Source organism: Ciconia boyciana, chromosome 8, assembly GCF_034638445.1.
Source record: "Ciconia boyciana chromosome 8, ASM3463844v1, whole genome shotgun sequence".
In the NCBI taxonomy this organism is placed as follows: Eukaryota; Metazoa; Chordata; class Aves; order Ciconiiformes; family Ciconiidae; genus Ciconia; species Ciconia boyciana.
In genome coordinates, this window is record NC_132941.1 from 58,123,219 (window position 1) to 58,144,145 (window position 20,927).

Genomic DNA, 20,927 nt, shown 5'->3' on the forward strand with positions numbered 1-20,927 from the left:
TTAATTCTGCATGTTTTTCTGCTGCTTCTGTGAATTGATAGTGTCTAAATTTATGCAATTGTTACACCTTAAATTTGTGGCGTCATAAAATGCACCCATTCTGATCCTTAAGAAGTCTCCCCAGTAATCGCAGCACCTCTCAACGCTGTTCATTGCTGCTTCTTGTTCAGTGCCCAAATCCCATCCCTTTATAATGGCTTATTTACTAATTTCCCATTGTGACACTATAGTAAGGACATTACCGAAGCCCAGATACTGAGAACACCTACACTTCCTTCTGTAGATAATTGTTTTTTAGGTAAATTTGATGTAAATGGTTTGGTACATTTATACTGTCCAATGAAACAGTTTCCCATTATTTCAATATTGTTTATTTATCCTTTTTTTAAAAAACCTTTGTTCTAAACCTTTGCATATTACTGAGGCGAGGTTAAGGTCTGTAATTATCCAGATCTTGTCTCTCCTCCCTCTGGTCTTTAATGTCAGCACTATGGTTGCTGTTCTTTGGTAATATCTAACCAGCTTTGTTTAAAATGCTTGCTACTGGGCCTGCAATTTCACTTGCTGTGTCTGTCAGAATTTTGGAATGAAGTCATACCCCCATCTTCAGTACATTAAATGAATGAGTTTAGCTTCTATCTCAGCTGTAATTTGTTTTTCTGTTTACAAGGTTTTGTAGATGCCCTTTTTCTTTTTTTCTTTCACTTGATCAGTCTCCTGGAAATGGTTGTGGTAAAGCTGGACATGAAGTATGTGATTCTGTTTGACAAAGATGACCAGAATATTGCAGCATGTAACTGTGTCCAGCTGTTTAGTATCCAACAGATTTAATTATCTGAAGTTATAGTGACTTGCCTAAGCATTTCAAGAGAAACTTTATGTGGTAGAATTCTCTGGAAGATTGCCCAGATGTTGATGAAAAACGTCAAATTACAAATGAAAAGTAGAAGCCCCTGTTACTGGATTGATTTTCTTTTTTGTGATTTTTTTTTTTTTTTTTAAATTCATTTGACCTTATTTTTACCCTGTCTATTAGACTTACAAATTGAAATCTGGGAAATATAAAAGAAATCTGATTCCCTTATTTCTGGTTTATTTATTAATAAGCTCCTTCTGTACTTGGCTTTTAAGCTGTTGAGGATGCAGAGTTTCGCATGACTGATTTGGTCAATCGAGTACTTCTGATGTAATGATAGAAAGAGTGGGATTTCTTTGAGTATGAGAAGTGTTATGTAAATACCTTCAATAAAAATTGGATTTCTGTTTAAAAAAAAGATAGGTGAAGATCCATATCAATGAAGATCCATATCAAAGAATATCCATATTCTTCGAGTATGAGAAGTGTTATGTAAATACCTTCAATAAAAATTGGATTTCTGTTTAAAAAAAAGATAGGTGAAGATCCATATCAATGAATTGTTAAAAAAAAAAAAGGCAGCTCATATGTAATGTCTTTAAATTCAGACAGAAGTGTATTTTTTTCTGAATGATGCAATATTCAAAATGCTGAAGAAGTGTGAAAGAGACCAAAACTGCATATATACATTTCAGTATTCAAAATTCAGGCAACTAAATTTTAGAATGGGAAATAGAAGGAGAAACTGTAATACTGCTTTTGACTTTTATTTCAGAAAGATGTTGCTGGGTCTCTGTTCTCAAATTTAGGTAGTTATCCATAGCATATGTTTTTTATTACGCAAGAAGGAACAGCTATTCCTATTTCTGCGCAAATCATATAAAGCTATGCAATACGCAATTTTACCATGACAGTGTTCTAAATGCTACATGGACATGTCAGATATAAATGCGAGATATTCTATTATGCATAAGATCAACACCATTGTGTAAATTTATGTGGAGAAATAGTCATTTTTCCCTGAAAAGCATATATGCCAATCTTTCGACTGATCACTATTTAGATGAAAAAATGAGGATGGTGTTGGTGATAGAAAGATGTATCTGCAGGTTGACTCCTCACCAACCCTCTTACATAAATTGTATCAAGTAAATCTCTTTGTTAGCAAGGTAATATGTATGTAAAATACAGTATTATTGGTACAAATTTGATGTTTGTGTTCAGAGTTGCAGTTCGTAATAGCTTGATAATATCCAGCTAGAGATTGGAATAAAATCCTAGTTACATTATAGTACATATAAATAATGTAAATATATTGTGTCAGATATAAATAGTGTATTACACAAATATCAGCATTCATAGACACAAAAAATCAGCACAAGTCTTCCAGTTTAATCTATAACTTACTATAAGCACTTGTTACTGAAAAAAATGTAACTTGCTTATAGAGGCAGTGCCTGGAAACCATTTAATGCAAGTAGAATAACAACAGTAATAACTGAAAGTCATGAGTCTTTTCACTGAGCAGAAGAATCCGGAGGAAAAAGAGGTAATCTTAAACTACCTACATAATATCAGATAAAAACTGAAATGAAATTTAAACTAACTTTCAGATGAAGCAAGGTGTATGGTGTTGTGTGCTAGCCTTGGATAAATAACTTCTTAATGGCAGCCAATTTAGGTTAAGAATTAGGAGACTGCTCCATTTTGGAAGTCCTTGTCCACACTTTCTATTCTTCTGACATAATCTTCAAGAGGCTGTAAGTGAATTATTTCTTCCATTTCACACCCATAGAACTGGCTGCCTAATCATTATAGGCTCTTTTGAATAGGCTGGCTTCTACAGGAAATACTTACCTCCTGGCTTGCTCTTTTTGTGGCTTATGTTGTTGGCTGGGAAGATGGAGGGGGAAAAAATGGAAATTTCAGGGCTGCAGGCAACAAGAAGTCACTTAACCTTTCTGTCTTTTTTTATTGCTATGGTAAAATAGTTTCCAATTGTGTTTTATTCTTCAGTCATAACGGCTATTGTGAATGGTTTTATTTGGTCACTCTTTGCAGTTATTAATGATGTGATGTAAAATGTGGATTTAAGTGCCGGTTTAATGAGCTGCTATCAAATTATTCTTTTGTGAGTTTTCAGCAACTGAGTAGGTATATTTGCAGTTAAATAACTGTCATGGTTTAACCCCAGTGGGCAGCTAAGCACCACACAGCTGCTCGCTCACCCTCCCCCCCCCATCCCCCCCAAGCGGGATGGGGGAGAGAAGGGGGGGGGGGGTGTAAAACCCGTGGGTTGAGATAAAGACAGTTTAATAGGACAGCAGAGGAAGAGAAAATAATAATAATAATGATAAAGGAATGTACAAAACAAGTGATGCACAATGCAATTACTCACCACCTGCCGACCGACACCCAGCCTGTCCCTGAGCAGCGGTCGCTGCTCCCCGGCCAACTCCCCCCAGTTTCTATACTGAGCATGACATTGTATGGTATGGAATAGCCCTTTGGCCAGTTGGGGTCAGCAGTCCCAGCTGTGCCCCCTCCCAGCTTCTCCCCCAGTTTCTATACTGAGCATGACATTGTATGGTATGGAATAGCCCTTTGGCCAGTTGGGGTCAGCTGTCCCAGCTGTGCCCCCTCCCAGCTTCTCCCCCAGTTTCTATACTGAGCATGACATTGTATGGTATGGAATAGCCCTTTGGCCAGTTGGGGTCAGCTGTCCCAGCTGTGCCCCCTCCCAGCTTCTTGTGCACCCGGCAGAGCATGGGAAGCTGAAAAGTCCTTGACTAGTATAAGCACTACTTAGCAACAACTAAAGCATCAGTGTGTTATCAACATTATTCTCATACAAAATCCAAAACACAGCACTATACCAGCTACTAGGAAGAAAAGTGACTCTATCCCAGCTGAAACTAGGACAATAACTAAGAAACGGTAGTTGGAAACTGATTTTAGCTCAAAATTTTACAGTTTACTAGCAAAGTGTCTCTGTATCCATGTGTAGTTTGAGCTACCTTATGTTACATGCTTCTTACAACTCACAGCAGTGCAGTTTCTGCCAGGCTTCTCCAGACGGTTTCCCCGTGATTGAGTACAGGTGTTCCTAATGCAGCTGGTGTAGCTGGAGCACTGAATTCTCATCAGCCATCTCTGGCGGGACAAAGTTAAGGCTGAGAGAGAATTAATCATAACTGTTAATTTCATATTTTCCAAAAGGTTTGGGCTTTTTTTTTTTTTTTTTTTGGTTATGTGTGTGTACTGAACTCACACATGGGAGAGTATGAGATACTGCCTGGCACCTGTAACAACGATGTATTTGTGATTTAATTAAGAATAGCAGATAATAGTCTAATAACATTATCCAATTGCAGATATTTTGATACATTGGTATAAAATTACTTCTTAAAACAAGTCCCTAGTTATTGCTGTATTTAGAATTAAAGTGAAAATGATTTTATATACTTAAAACTCCTAGTATTGTGTGTTAGCAATAGTAAGCCTTAAACCTATGTCTTTTGTGCATCTGTGCAGGGTCTAATTCTTGGCTCGTACCAGAAACAAAAGGAGCAATTGTGCAAGGTGGATATGGCCATACTAGTGTCTATGATGAACTGACAAAATCTGTTTATGTCCATGGCGGATACAAAGCATTACCTGGCAATAAATATGGATTGGTGGATGATCTTTACAGATATGAAGTTAATACTCGGACATGGTAAGTGGGATTTATAATGTTAGGAAACTAAGTTATTTGTTAGTGAAAAAGAAAACAGAAGCATAGAGTAAGGTAGAGTAGGGTTCTAGTGGAGTCATGTAGGCGCTTCCATATCCTTTGCATGTTACAGAATGGTACATTCTCTGCAACAAAATGGAAGAGTTGTGGTGAGGGATTAGACTTTAGCCAGTGGATTAATGGAGCTACACATCGCAGGAATGGCAGGGAGGAAGCCTTGCACATGTTCTACAAATTAAGAAAAGGTTCTCCTATCCAGACATAACCACCATGCAGAAATAGTACACGTGTGCTGTTTCCACATGGTATGAATATACTGCTGATGCACATTAAAGTGCACCTGTTATATAAATAAGTAGAGAAATCTAAGAACCATGGAAGGTTATTTTTCACAAAACTATCAGAAATAAGAGAGAAAATTCCTGGCATTCTATAGGGATTCTTAGTTATTAATGTTCTTGGTGTTTCTATTTTTGTCAGTTCCTTGTCCCTCAAGTTTATTTTAACTTATGAATGCTACTTATATGTTACATATAGAAAGTGACCTTAAGTGTTTTTTCTTACCTTAAAGATAATTTGAGATCAAGAACTATTTCTCGGAACATTTTATTCTTGCAATTTAATATTTGTGTTGAGCACTAATGGCTTAACTTTAAGCACACAAGACTTGCTCTCAGATGTTGGAAACATGGGGGTTTGATTTCACTGAGGCTCTTTATTTTGAATACTGCTAACTCATGGCACTTGAAAACATTATTACAAGAATTTTTTGTCCATTTTAATGTATTTTTAAATTGCTGGAATTTTAATGCTCTCTTATTGTACTCTATTCTTGGAATGAAGTGATATTGTATCCTCTGAAGGTCTGTTCAACAATATAATAATAATTATTGGAATATTTTTATTCATTTTTCATATAAAAACTAATAATGAATGCTTCTATCTATACTAATGTGGCATTCTCTGCAGCTTGTAGAGAACTTAACTCTTTTATTTGTTTCATGAGTATTATACTGGAAGTCAATTGTACTATTGGACTGAAAACTGGCTGAGAGGATGGGGTAATGACACTTTAGTAATAAAATCTTTGTTTACTGTGTCTGTGGCATCTTATAATCAGTATTCAAAGCACTCAGTGAGGCAACTGAGCCTGAACGTGTCACTGGCTAGGTGGGGTATGAGGAAGAGGTGGAATCACAACGGCTTTCTCATGCCCGTGTACGTAGCTTTTTTCACACTCGCTTGTCCTTGCTGTCTCTGTTTTTCTCTTGCACTCACTTTCTGTTTCTCTGTCTGATCTGGCTGGGGTTCATATGCTTCACTAAATCTTGGTATACAAAGCTGATTACTTGTTTGATTCAGTGGCATGTGGGTTTTCATTTCTTCATATCAATTAGGCATAAGCTTTATGTTTCTTGGAATGTGAGGGGGTGATATTTTAATTCCTAGTGTGAACATTATTTCTAATATATGATGGAGAATTACAGTGTCTGTAATACCTGCATTGCTTTGCATTACTTGCATACTGTTGCAGTTGGCAATTGGGGGGCAGTGTGGTGCTGGGCTTAGATAATGGCCTGAAACAGTGGAAGCACCTGCTGACTCCTGGGTATTTCTATTACCATTATAATATCATGCTGCTGTATGCAACACTTGGCATCGGTATAGTTAACATGGACTAATGTTTGCAGATACACGTATATGTGCATAAATAATGAATTCAGTGCAAAGTGTGCTGAGACTCTCACATAATTTGCATGGGGTTGATATGTGTTGGAGAGTTCTGAAGATTGCTCTCATCAGTGATGCTAATGAGTAGTGTAAATCATGGCCAAATTAACAAACTTGGTCTGTATTATACTTCCACTTCTGCTGAATCTTGGGAAAATGTTACTCTTCCCAGGAGGGATAAAACTCAGCACACAATATGCAAAAATGAGGGGAAAAAAACCTCAATCCTGTACAATGTGGGGACCAGGGCTGGTGCAATGCAGTTGGGTGACAAGTAGGCAAGTGAGTAGCCCAAAGAAAAACTGCAGGGATTGCTGTTATATCCACTGTGAAGAGGAGAGAGTCCTTACTTTTCCCTGGAACAGTGTACGGCTCTCTAGGCCTTTAGTGATCAAGACAACTATTTGTAGACAGCTGCAAGGCAGGATAATCAAGACAGAGCCTAGTGTATAGCAATTAATGCAAATTAGGAGGTAGGAGCTGTAGAATACTGGTAAAGCAAAAGACAGAAAGAAATCTGTCCAAATGGATAAGGACAATGTGTACAGTATTATAATTCTTTCAACACATAGCAGCAGTATTTCTCCATTACTACTTGAAAATAGCTATTAAAAAGAATGTCTTGTTCTATTTTCTTGTCATTCCTAATTTTGTGTGTTGCTAACTGATGAGTTGAAACCAAATCTCATGTTTTTCTGGGTAGGTACCACAAGTATTCTGTATCAAGCTAATTCCTGGTTAGAAAAACATACTTATGTGGTGCTCTATTTTCAAAGTATATTAATCAGAAACACACAACAAAAATGCGAGTCGCTTAACAGAACCAAAAAAAGGGTTAAAAACAGAAGCACACTGGTGGATATGCTGGTGGCTTGAAGGAATTATTGCATTTTTAAGCAATACTCCCTCCCCCATTTACTTTCATTTAGTCTTTGGTATTTCCTTTGATGTTACTTTCTAGGGGTAGGGAGGACTCTATTTAAATGACAGTATGAGAACTTAACTTTAATGCCTTCCTCTCAGCTTGTTTAAACTTACGATCTCTTATCACTTAAAAAAATCTCAAGTTTATTGACTGATTTACATCATTATGTCAAAACAATGAAACATACTTTAAACCCTCTCCCCCAAACCCTATGATGATGTAAAAATGTTGAACAAATGTTACCAGTGTGATTCAAGAGAGACAGTATTACTCAATTAGAAATAAAGTTTGTCAAGTTAGTACATTCGTTACAGGAAACGACTGACAAAACGGTTTAATTGTAGGTGTGAGCAGTGTGGAGTAACACAACTGAAAGTGAGAGTCTAAACTTGAAAACTGTTAGATTACTGAGACAAATAAAAGGTTATTAGGGGAATGTAAATAATATTCTGTACTGGCGATATAATCAGCTCTTCACAAACGTTTCTACAGCTGGTCTGCTTAACTAATTCAGGCTGGCAAAATCCACAAATGGTTACTCTCTCCCTTGGTAAGATTTATTTGCTGTATTTGAATCAAGTTTGTATTCTGTTCTCTCTACTAGCCCCACACCTGCCACTTTAAAACTGTAGTATTGATAGCTTTTGGCTGCTGTTAGGCCCATGTTATTGCTCTGGCACAAAGCAAACCGCACAGACATAGGCTAAAATAAATGAAGCGAGATCAAAGACTCAATGTGCATGGACTATTTTTTTTTTTTTGTACTGAAATTCTGTATGTTTGAGTTTGCCAGCCTGAATATATTTATGAAGCAGTGCAAGTGTTTTTCATCGTACCTAGAATGACTTCTACTATTTCTTTTCCAGGTCTGAGTGTTCAATTAATAAAATAATAGTAAAAAAATTCTCCTTTTCCAATACTTAGGATGGTCTAAAGATTCTTTTAGCTTTCTAAAGAATTCTTTATTGCATTTCTCAAGCAAAAAACCAACTTCGCGAAGGATATATAAGAATAGGAATTAAGAATATGAATGGGCTTTCATTCAGTTTTGAGTAAAATTTACTGCATCATTAATTACTTGTGAAGAATGTAAACGTAATATTTATTTCTGTAAGTTATTTGACAAATTGTTTTTTTCATTAGGAAAAAAAGTATGGCATTTTAAATGAATGCTAAATATATTTGTTGTAACATGAGAAAATTCATAATCTTAGCAACAATCAGAATACATTTCATCATATTTACTGAGTAATAGCTTTAGTGTTTTCCTTGTATTGTATATTGGTTAATCTCTAAATTTTCTTGATGTGTGTGTATATATTTTTTTTTTCACTTGTTAGTAGGTATCAATTTATCCTTATATTTTGCAGGACTATTTTGAAAGATAGTGGCTTTGCAAGGTATCTTCATTCAGCTGTCTTAATCAACGGAGCTATGCTCATTTTTGGTGGAAACACTCATAATGATACTTCCCTGAGTAATGGTGCAAAGTGCTTTTCTGCTGACTTTCTTGCATACGATATAGGTATGTATTGTATTGTATTTTTCTCATTTGAGTTTTAAATATCACAGTGTTGCTTTCTCAAGTCCAGCTAATGTGATCCTTTAATGTCTTGATCCCAAACACCTTCAAGTTATTTATAATTTATATTGTAAAATTTAAAACAGGTTTTTGTTCCATAATAGTCTTAAGTTTTTGGTTTGTGGGACAAAGCATAGTAGCTAAAACTACCAATTTGTAAAAATGTGCCTAATACTGTCTTATAATATGAATAGCGGATATGTTACTAAATGAATTGCAAGACTTGGTGCATTTTGGTGTTATGCAAGCGCTATGAACAGAGTCCCTAGTGGTTATTACCTCCAAGTGTTGATTGATTTTTCATACTGAATATCTGCATAGTACTAAAAACCAAACAAAAAACAAAACCAAACCCAAAACCAACCAAACAAAAAACACACAAACCCCCCCAAAACCGCAACCAAAACATTTCCCACAAGTAACACTTGAGAGGTTCCTAAAAAGGTTTGGAATTGGTGGCAGTTTGGAAAATGTGTTGCTCAGTGCTTATACCAAGGCACCACACTAGGCCTGAATTGAAAATGAGGGAGTGGGGAAGCTTAGGTAGGCAGCAGTCTGAAAGGCGAGGCAGGGGTAGTCAGGTGGTGATGCTCAGGAAACTAAGAAAGATTCGGCTGCCACAAGCTGAAGAGCAATCTGGAAACATAGGAAGTCCACACCACAAGAAGCAGAGTGTAGAGAAACAGCCTCTTGGGAGACTGATTGTGGCAGGTAGCTGGTTGTAGCTGAACAGACACAGGTTGGGGCTGATAGCTGAGGTGCATGGATTTTCCTGGATATCTTCCTCTCTGACAAGTTGCTCTCCCCTCCTGCCTCTTCCTATGCATATCAGATTGGGGAATTAATTAAAAGATTCCTGACTTTGAGACTGAAATACATTACTTGATCAGGATAAATGCCTTGGTAGATGTCTGTTTCACATGGAGCAATACCTCACCCACAAGCTAGCATGAGCAGTCTTGCCGAGTGGGAGGAAAATTCTGGGGGATACTCCCCCATGTAGACTAATGGGATAAGTACATTAAATGAATCAGGGCAATAACAGACTACGGAATACTTTTGCATCGTTATGTTAAGGATAAACTGTGTTTCTGTGGACAACAGTGCAATGAAAATGGCAAAGCTATTTGTGCTTAGTTTCATGGGCCAGAAGATATTCTTAGGAGGATGGTGCTAAAAAAAGTTTTCCTTCTGAAGCACCAAAGCCTGCTAGTATGCAGTACAAATGTCAAAATACAAATTCATTCCCAGTTACCCGAGTTCAAAAGTAGAAGTGAATAATAACAAAAGAACCCCACAAAACTTTGCTGACAACTAGCTCGGAGGACATTGGACTGTCATTCAGGGAGAATGAGATGATTGGAAATGACAGTTGACGTGAGATAATGTTTAACGGAACAAGGTGCAAGTCATACACTTAGGAAATTATAAGAATTTTCTCCCACAAACTGAAGGCACATTGCTAGAAAGGACAGTGGCTTGTGTGTCCGAGTCAGGAGTGGCACATGGCTGTGGAAGTTGCCTGTGCAGTCCTAATGAAAAGAAGAAAGAAGCATCAAAGCCATTCTCAAGGCCCTGGATATTTTTGTAGAATTTTGGCAACACACATTTAAGAAAGGCAAACTCAAACAGATCTGTGCATGGCAAGTGGTTTTAAGGCTGACTGAAGCATGAGGAGCCTTTAGGAGATAATAAAAGGATGTGGTATATTTAATTTTGCAAGAGAGTGCCCGAGAGCACAAAAGATTGTTGTTTATAAATATATGATAAGAATACACTTTGGAGGAAAACTGTTTAAGGTAAAAGACAGTCTCGAGACAAGACTAGATGGGTGTAAGCTTTCAGTCTGTAGAATGGTTCCAACCATTAGAGCTGTGCAGTTATGGAAAAGCTTCCCTATAGGATTGTGGGGGCTGTAAATCTAAGGGCATTTAATGACTTAAATAGTCATTTAAATAGGCATTTAAATAGGCATTTAAATGACTTAAAACTATAAATAGTTTTTCCCTTCCCTAATGTTCATGTCCATATTTTATGCATAGGCTGCAAATATAAACACACAGGTCATATTTGGGCCAAAAACCACAGCCACTTGTCCTGGGAACTAAAAATTGAGAAATGTGTCGGAACAGTCTGGGAAATGGACTCATGCATGATCCTGTTGAGAATAGCTTGTGGATAGCGCCTAGATCTATTTTTGGCGAGCATTTATTATCTGAATACGGTTGTAGAAGAGGGTGAGACAAGATCCTTTTTATAGCACTGGTTGATGGCTCTTTCTGGCTTTGTGTATTGATATCAACCATTCTGCATTTGCTCTCATAAGAAAATAATCAGTAAATTAAGTACATGGAACATATATGTACTATTTCCTGCCAGTTTCACCAAGCGTGGGAATAATGCCTTTTCAGAACAGTTGAATTTTTTTGACTGAATCCCTGTATTACATATTCTGTAGCTTCTTATAGGCATCTGATGGTGTGAGCTATTGATTTTGTTCTCATTTCAGTTTACATCTGGTTTTAATTTTTAATGAAACAGAGCTCCCTCTTCATTTTAGAGGATGGTTTTGGTCTACATTTATTTGTAGAGTCTGCACTTGAGAATCAATAGTGAGTCCCAGGATCTGAGTAAGTGTAGCTTTCTGACTTTCACACACCAGGAGCTTTTTATCTTACTTCACGAAAATGTGTGTGTGGCTTTTTTTTTTTCCCTTTTTTTTTTTTTTTTGTGAAACAATATTTCTGTTTTTCTAGTTGCTTACAGTATTTAATATGGTATTCGTGTTTTCTTGCAAGTCATATTCTCCATTTGTTATGAAACTGATGAAGTACAAAAGAAATGGATGTAGTAATTACTCTTTTTAAAAAAAATTAAATCTATGAAGATTGATTTGATACAAACTTAATATTCTGTATTACTCATTTGGCCAAATTAAAAACAGTCTCACAGCACACATTAGATACAGACATACTTTTTCAGAAAACAGTAAATACTTATTTTACTAAGAATTGGATAATTATGGAATGGGTATATTTCAGAATTTTATTTACCTTGTATCATGAGTTTTTGAACAATGCTAGGAAGACAAAATATACGATGCTATCAGTATCGCATTTCCTAGATACCTAGCAAGTGATAGAGTGTTATGCTCTGTCTTGGAAAAAATGGGTGCTGTCTGGAAACCAGGTGAATCCTAGAGATAGAGCCTATACTATTTATGTTCAAGTTGGGCTATAGAGTACTTTTGATGATATCTTTTATTATATGTGACATAGTCTTATGGATGGATTGCTTCAGCTTTTTATTATCCATGAAAATGCTTACTGTTTTTCATATTAATGTGAAATAACTATTGGGGGGATTCATCTCGGTTACGTTTAGCTGTCTAAAAGCTTGGTTTTTAATACAATGTGGTAATCCAGACTCTTCCTCTAGTCAATGGGGGGAGATAAGTATTTCCAGAGAGCAATTAATTTTACCAATCTTAGGACAGAGTTGCTGCTTTTTCTTCTTTTCTGGAATCAGTCATTGCTCTCTAGGTACTGAACTTAGTCTAGATGCATAAGTTTTAGACAGTTAAATGTGTCATGAGCCAAGAGCTCAATTCAGTAATTTTAAATGCTTACTGCATCTGAATATATTTGTTAAAGCTGAAGACTCAGAGATCTGGAGATGCTATGAAAACTATTATGATACTCTAATTTTCATAATTTAATATTGTTTGGTGTATTTACTGAAATATCAGTGAACATACTTATATGATTAGAAGACTGGGCATAAAAAGAGCTTTAGAAACCTGGACTTTGATATGCTTTTGTCCTCCTCTGATATTTTACCACCAGACTTGCTGCCAAGTTGCTCTAGCAGCTCCTTAAAGATCCACAAATAGTTATCCTCATAGAGATGAGGTATTTTTCCGACCGTGCTGTTATTGCTTACATTATGCTGAAAAAAGAATCTTGGCAATGGGGACAGGGTTGCCACTGGGCTCAACCTTTGATGCTCTGGTTGACCTGTAGTTTTCTAACTGATGTTGGTTATGGCTTTTCTTTACCTGCTGTGCACTGGAGTGCCATAGTTACCTGTTCAGTACATGAAAAGAAGCTGAAGGGCCTCAACTGGTGAGATCCTGCCTGTTACAGATGTAACTGTCAGTCTTCAAACTAGGATGTTTATTCAATTCTTCCATTACAGCATTTTGAAAGATACTTAATGACAGTTAATACAAACTGAGATGTGTGTGTCTGAATGTGTGAATTATGGCTGCATGCTTGTAGTTAACAAATAGGGATTTGTCTTGCAAAATAAAATATTATCTTGTTCTTAAGTCTTTGCTGTGTAATTGAGAAACTATATGTTAGGAGCTATACCCCGAGTTCTCCCAGTTCCTACTTTATAATATATAAAAAGTGCATAGCTTTGGGAGACTGAGACATGGTAGAAAGTAAGTAGATAATCACCGTTGACTTTAAATTCTACAAAGTGCTTAGACCTCACAGAGATTAGTTTAAATGAATGTGTAATAGAACTAGAGAGGAAGCATGATGTGCATCAGTATTGATGTTTTGCTTATGTTTTCTTCTTGGTACAAAGTTTGACATTAGTTCAGTCTGCTTTTTTTTCTTCAGGAACAAAATCACACGAGTCAGTTACGGTTGGCCTCAAGTTCATCACTGTGTTTTCTGCCTACACAGTGGCAGAGTGGTTCAATGAGGCTAGTGTGCTGGAGAGTTTTTTCTGAATACTTGATTAATTTGATTACATAGATTGTTTAAGGAATAGAATACACTTCAGAGGGAAACCATGGTGGTCTGTGTACCATACAAAGTTCTCGTCCAACTCCTGCTCCAAACAAAGTATAATTGTTTTGCAGAAGTTAGTCTAATGAGTACACATCTCAATAACTGGGCTTAATTCTGTGAAAGGATGAGAACAGTGAAATAAAGAACATTTCAGGCAAAGTAGTTTTTAATTTTTTTATAACATTTATAACATTTAATTTGTTTATAACATTTATAAACAAAATGAAACCACTTCAGGAAGACATCTTATTCCTTGACCATGACTGAGGATTATTTGGTGCAAGTTAGGAAAATTTGAGGACATGCTTTCACATACATTTACATGAATTTGAGCAAAAATAGCATACTTGGATCAGTTGTCGACTGGGCTCCAGTGTAATCGAAATGAGCTAAAAACTATTATGGATTCTGCTTGCTGCTATTGGCCTTCTGGTATTGCAATAATCATGGAAAGCCCTCCCAGAGAAAATAGAACTCTGTGGTATTGTCCTGAAAACTACCAGCAGTTACACTGTGAATACTCAGTCACATTCCATCTTCTGGGCTATGCCAACAACCAGCTTTTTGAAACAAGGTTATATCTGGTAACCAGATTTGGAGCAAGAATCCTACCTCATTCTGTTCTGTCCTGTAGGCTTGGGAAGAAAAGAGGGGTGCAGCATTACAGCTTTGTTTCTTCACTTTTATCCTCAATCTTTGTAGCTGGTATGAAGGTTTAAAAAACACGTTATGTGTCTGTCTTCCTTGTGCTGCCCTATAATTAATGTTACAGTGCTGATAAACCAGATTTATACAATACATTTATAATTTGTATGATATTAGCATTACTGGAAAGCTTCTCTCTCTCTAAATGTGCAGATGGGTAGTTGGAAGGGCCATGTCCAAGTGGGTTATAATTTTCTGAAGGAGAGCTCAATTTTCAACCTGGGGAACCTGATGAAGGACTACTAAAAAATAAAAAACCCCAACCACCACACTATATATTTATATACTTACATGTATTAAATACATATTTATATATATGTATATACACAAATGTGCACATGTGCATGTTGAAGAACTTGTTTTCAGCCCAGCTGCAAATAAAAAATTTCAAAGCTGTACTCTACAACTTTAGGATAGATTTTTTTGAAGTATTAGTTTGGGATTAATAAGACACCGCCCCCCCCCCCCCCCCTTTTTTTTTTTTAATTGTAAAACCGTGATACAGGAACCCCCTAAATTACTTTCCAATCAGAGCTTAGGAAAGTAATTTAGATTATATTTTATGAGTATTCAGATGCAAAATTTGCAGATAAAAATAGGTTAATTGGACATACAGAATCAGAATTTAAAACAGAGATTCTAACTACTGAGAGTAGTATTAAAAAAAAAAAAAAAGAAAAAAATGCTTTTTGTAAGAGTAAGGACATTGATTTTAGTTCCTCTCCAAATGGTAATGTTAGTACATATATTTCTGTATGCCTAAGGCCGCAGTTCCTGTAGTTTCAGTGTATGAAGTATTCAGTCTCCATCCTTTTGTTTCACATATGCCAATTGCTAAGGTATCTGGATACCCTAGAAATGTATACAGAATGACTGAAAGGGAACCTCAATAAAAGCCAAAACTTGAAATCATTGGAACACAGCAGCTGCTTACATGCTCTCTCCTAGTGGTAGTTGTATTTCAGCATTGTCTGTATCTATGGGAGAAGTGCAATAACCCATATATTTAAGATAATAATATACTCTGCAATATTTCTTTTGTAAGTCTTGTTACTGTCTGGATTTCAATTTATTATTATAGATTAAATAATATTCAAATTTAATTGCTTATGAAATACAATATTGCATGTGAAATATTAACTTTCTTCTAGGGTATTCAAACAAAGCTTAAAAACTTTTTCCTGTTTGGAAAAAATTTTCAAGTTTATCTCATGAGATTAACTTTTGTTTTGCTTGTAATCAAACATATTGCTTGTATTTTGTAACAAAATGAATTGTTTTTTCATAAATTGTTTTCTTGTAAAATAAGTTGTTTCAACATTAGTCTTTGTTATCAACAAAATGAGTAAGTTTAAATGTCTGTAAAGATATATTTTTTTTGCCCCAACACAAAACCATCTATTTTTACAATTCTCCATCCTTCTGGAGTTACAAATGGATTATCAATGTGCTATCACAAAGAAAATGTAAAGCAGCGGCTGTGATAGATTAAGTTTTATGTGTTCCTGAGCACTTAATTCATAAATGTAGTTCTGCTGCAGTCTGTAGTAGCAATTACCTCTGTATCACTGTACTATTAGAACAGCAAACCCATAATAATATAATGCACTAATTTCTCCCTTCAATAGTAAATTTCAAGGTTGTTGGTATTTTTTATATTGCTTGGGGAGTCACTGTTATGTATATAGACTCTGCTGTAGATGTTAGATCTATAGCTTAAATTCAATTCGTGCTGTTTCAGACATGTTTGCCTTTATGTTTTCCTGAGAGTAAGGAGAATTTTATTATCTGAGTAAAGAAAAATATTTATGCAGTGTGGAATGAATTAGAAAATAAGTTTTTTGTTTGTACCTAACTTTCACGGTGCTTTAGTTGTTTATAGCGTTTAGTTGTCCAGAGTTAAAAAAAAAGAGAACTAGACAGAAGTATAATGTGTGTCCATACTTTGTGAACCAACATTTCTTCTTTTACCAGCGTAAAACTAACTGAGTAGTTATTGGAAATACGTAAAGAGAACATACAAGTATAACCTGACATTGGATTCCACGTAGTACGTAAGGATGCACTACGGGTGTTAGAGAGTGTGATTGAGCAGAACCATGTATACATTGACATTTCAAATCTATTTAAATAGTTTAAAATTGAGAAATTATTTGATAATGTAAACATAAAGTATGTAGTTTTGTATATCTTTTCTTAAAGCATAGATCCAAAATTAGTAAGAGGTTGTCAATAAACCTGCCTGCCAGTGCAAAAATACAAATGTGATCCTGGAAGTAAAGTATAGAACACTGGTTGCCCCTTTTTTAGAGACTGTCCTAACAACTTTTGCTCCCTATTTCTAACAATATTAATTTTTTTTTTCCTGTTCAGTGGAACAGCATTAACTTGGAGTAGTGAAGAGTTGCCTAGCTTGAACAGTTAGGGCACTTTCCTCAGAGATGAAAGCTGTAGGTTTAAATCCCATTGGGTAGGAAATGAACCTGTTTCTCCTACATCTTGGATCATTACTCTAACTACTATTAAACTATATGAAATAAGTCTTTTTCCTTTTATCATATTTTGGAAGTATGAACCCTTTCCAACCTTTAAAGGAAACAGTGAGAGTATCACTTTGAGAGAGTTCCACCTGCGAGTTCTGAATGGGCATGGTGCTTCTGTTCAGTCTTGAGTGCAGTATTGGGCATTGCAGGGTCGGGGAGGAAATTGAAGATGAGGTGGAAATAAGCTTCTTTTCTGCTCAGTGCTTACAGTTTTTCATCTGAGTTTCTGTAGTGTTTTCTGCAAAGGGAATATTTCAGTTCCTTGATGTTCTCTTATATTCTTTACAAAATTTTGTAGATTTGGGAGTTGTCAACATTTTCAGGGTCATTCTCATAGTCTTTTTAGTTGTTGAAAATAACTGAGATGTCCATAATACATTTAAGAAATCAGATGAAGAAAGGGGAAAGTAATCACCTTTAAACCAGCTTGTAGATATGCGTTTCTCTTAGATTTTCACAAATAAAATTTGAATTGGAGGTAGTTGGATGCTCAACTTGTATAATTTTCAAAATTGCTTTGTTAACTTAATTCAGACATGAATTTAATGGAGCTGTGTTAACTTGTGTCTGCTCCAGTTCTGCCCCAATGTTTAAGTAAAATACATTGTTCAAAATCAGATATGAATGGTAAGTGCAAACTTTATACTGCCCTCCACTCCTAAACAAGTTTTTAATGGTATGTTCAACTATATGTCTGAAAAGCAAAAGTCACTCATAAAAAGACTTGCAGGAATAACTGGATAGCACTAGGATACTATATTTCCCCTCTTTTTCCTTCAGTCACATTTTGGTAAATCTGATCTTGGTTAAATATTTTAAAGCAAATCTATACTGGAGTATTTTACTGATGTGACTATGTTGATTAGAAATGTGGGGTTTTTTTCCTATAAAATCACAGATACATTCATGGGATATATTCTAGTAATGTATGAATATATTATACTGCTATAGCTTATTTCTCTTACCCTACTGTATATGCTATTATAGTACCCTACTGTATATGCTATTATAGTACCTTTGTATTGACGTAACTAGTTGTATTTTTAGTGATCTGAGCAGCGGAGCCTTAATTGTGCCGCAGTGAATTCTCAGGAACTCCTTCTCTGTGTCTTTGTCCCTTGTAGACAGCCTGGATTCCCATCTCAGTTCAAGCTCTCTGAACTTGTCCTAACTGTTGCAACATTGAGAACATTTCTATAAAATGCCTTGGTCATCTTCTCTGATATGAGTAATGCAATATTGCCAGTGGGATGTAGATGAGAAGGATATAGGTGACTGAACAAAGTATAGGGTGTCAAGGCCTGTCCCATTGGAATGTAGACCCTGGAGAGCATTACCCCATGCAAAGTTCATTCAGGGTTTTTCTCTACCAGCATCAGCTGGATCGCCTCAAATCTGTTGCATTTCTGTGGTGTGTTTCATCACGTAAGTAATTTGTATGGCTGGTGAATTCGGAGCCACTTCTGTATCATCTGGTAACTATTTAATCTAAACAAGGGAGGAGTATGAATCTTTTTCTTATGATGATACAATGTGGTAGAACTTGTTCTTGAAATTGAAGCCCTGCTGAGAGGAAAAACAGCCCCTGTATTCCTCCTTGTACTTTGCAGTGACTAAGAATTCTGCTAATCAGTTTGGGATGAATAGTATCACTCCTTCATCTACTTAGTAACTGTTTCTCTTAAAAGCAGTATAGACTTCCATCTGCAATATATTATACCCAGATACATACAGAGACAACGGTAAATACAACCAATACCATATCTTCCACTTACTACCTGTATAATATGTTAAGAGTGCATGACATTTTACAGAGGAAAGTATTTTATCCTTTACTCCATAGAGCTTACTATCCTTATTAGACTTAATACAACAAATACAACACACAGAAGGCTGTAATAGTGATAAACAATGTTGAAACTCATACTGTGTTTGCTGTTTGTCACTTTCTTCTTGGAACTGCACAGTGAGTCTGGAAATTTGGGTACTTTGAAATGTTCAAAAGAAGTTTGAAGATGACGGGCAGGGACGAATTCTATTTGATTCTTTACCAAAACCCACCACAAATCAGTTGGTTAACTATCTGTATTTTGTATTAACCAATCTGTACAGAGAAACTCTGATCAGGAATTTAAAGCTGACCACAAGTATTATTCTTGCACAGTGCTCTGTTCAGCATTCAGTAGTCATTGAGAAGGCTAGGAGGAGATAAGAGGGAAGGCTATTTGTAATGTGCTTCCCTCCCCCTTTTTTTCTTGTACTCTATTGAAAAGACCTGCCAGTTTGACAAATATCATAAACAAGAAAGGAATTATTGTATCTCCAGCCCTCAAGGGTTTCTTATCTCAAAACTGGCCTTTATTATGGTTTCATGGTTTTTCTTTGACATCAAATCCCACTTTTTCTTAAATAAATTTCTAAGTACAGGAAACACTATATATTTGTATGTACATTTGTAAAAATATAAAAAACAATGTGCAACGCTTTCCAAGATCAGATGAAAATTTAGTGTGGATTTTTTTAATTGTTTCCTTTACCATCAAAGGCATATGAGCTCAAACATGCTGTTTCTGTTAATGTGTAATGACTTAAAGCAGCAAGAACTTGATTTTAAAGTTTAACAGCAAGATTTTGCTGGTCGGTTGTAGCATTAAAATGTTTGCTTTTTATAGCTTCTAAAATGGAAATATTTTCTTGAAATAGACATTGGATTGTTGATCACTTATTTCCAATAAATAATATTGCTCTTAGTCTGAATTTCTTACATAATTCAAACACCATGGAGACATCAAATGCCAGTGTTATGCTGAGATATGGGGAATACACAACTTTTGTATTTAATACTGTTCCTACCTTCATCTGAAACTTGTGATCACAAGTAATTAATTGGTGCCCTAGTACTGCGATCTCTTCTGTTGAAACTGTTTCAGGAACAACATCTCCCTGGCATGTGGGTAATTTCACCATTTGATTTAAGTAGAGAAAATAAAAAAAGAACAATTGTGATAGATGAAGTGTATTAATAATACCATAATTTTATGATAATGTAATGTTAACAATGGTAGTGACAGAAGGTAGGAGTTGAAAAAGAGGCAAGATTTTGGGGATGCATTGGTCCTATAAGACAGTGAATTAAATTTACTATACTTTCTTTTTCTTCAAACTAATAAATTCATTCCAAGTCCACCATCTGATGTTGAAATTATTGCTGTTTGGACCGTCTGTGTTATTCTGGTAATAATGTGCTTTTAGTTTCTGTTTCCAGTTTATAAAAAGATGTAATTGATTTATCTATCACAGCCACAGTCTCGCCCTGACTCTCTCTATGGGCTCAGGCTGTGATTCTGTGGAAGCTTAAGTCAGTTGAGTGGCGTATTACTGCAGTTTTGCCCATAGCCTTGATGTCCTGCCCCCTCTCATGGGCTGAGGCCACCGCTGTGTGACCTTGCACCGAGCTGTTTCAGCATGGTGTGCTAACGGGAAGCTAACTGGACAAAGTGCTGCTGTGAATAATTTTCTGCATTAGAAGTGCCAGAACAGCAGCACTAGCAGAGATGAACTGTTCTGACAGTGGGAATGAGAACAGGACCAGCGTAGCCAGGAGTTAGAGTGACTTAGGCTCTGTGTGACACCAGCCTGGAGCACAATTTGTCCCTCTTGGATTTCCTAATATCCATTCTTGCTGTTTTAAGCTGGGGAGGGAGGGAGGAGGGGTGTTTGGGTTTCTTTTTGTTTTTTTATTTTTTAAACTTAAGCAGGCTTCCTTGAAATATGTGGTCTGATGGTGATGTTCCTTTATTTTTTTATCATATCTATAACTTGCATAAATTATTCCAAATTTTAAACTTAAGGAAATATACCTTATTTAGATGTGGCTGTCATTGGAATCTTACAGGTAAATGAATTCGGCAATACTAGGTAAAAATCAACCTGTGTAATAATTGTATTAAGACTCTGGAAACAGTTAGGTTTCAGATGTGCTCCCCCCAGTCTTGCTGTATGCCAGTGACCTTTTCTGACTGTTGGTCTCTGTAGGCCACTTCT

The 20,927-nt window shown here is 36.0% G+C and overlaps 1 protein-coding gene across 1 annotated transcript in view; it reads left to right on the forward strand.

The window, feature by feature from the left end:
• Positions 1 to 20,927, forward strand: part of ATRNL1 (attractin like 1) — a 536,524-nt gene that overhangs the window by 84,554 nt on the left and 431,043 nt on the right. The window contains exons 9-10 of the mRNA XM_072870268.1: positions 4,391 to 4,574; positions 8,619 to 8,773. Of these exons, the coding sequence (XP_072726369.1) occupies positions 4,391 to 4,574; positions 8,619 to 8,773 (339 nt within the window). The remainder of the gene's footprint in view (positions 1 to 4,390; positions 4,575 to 8,618; positions 8,774 to 20,927) is intronic.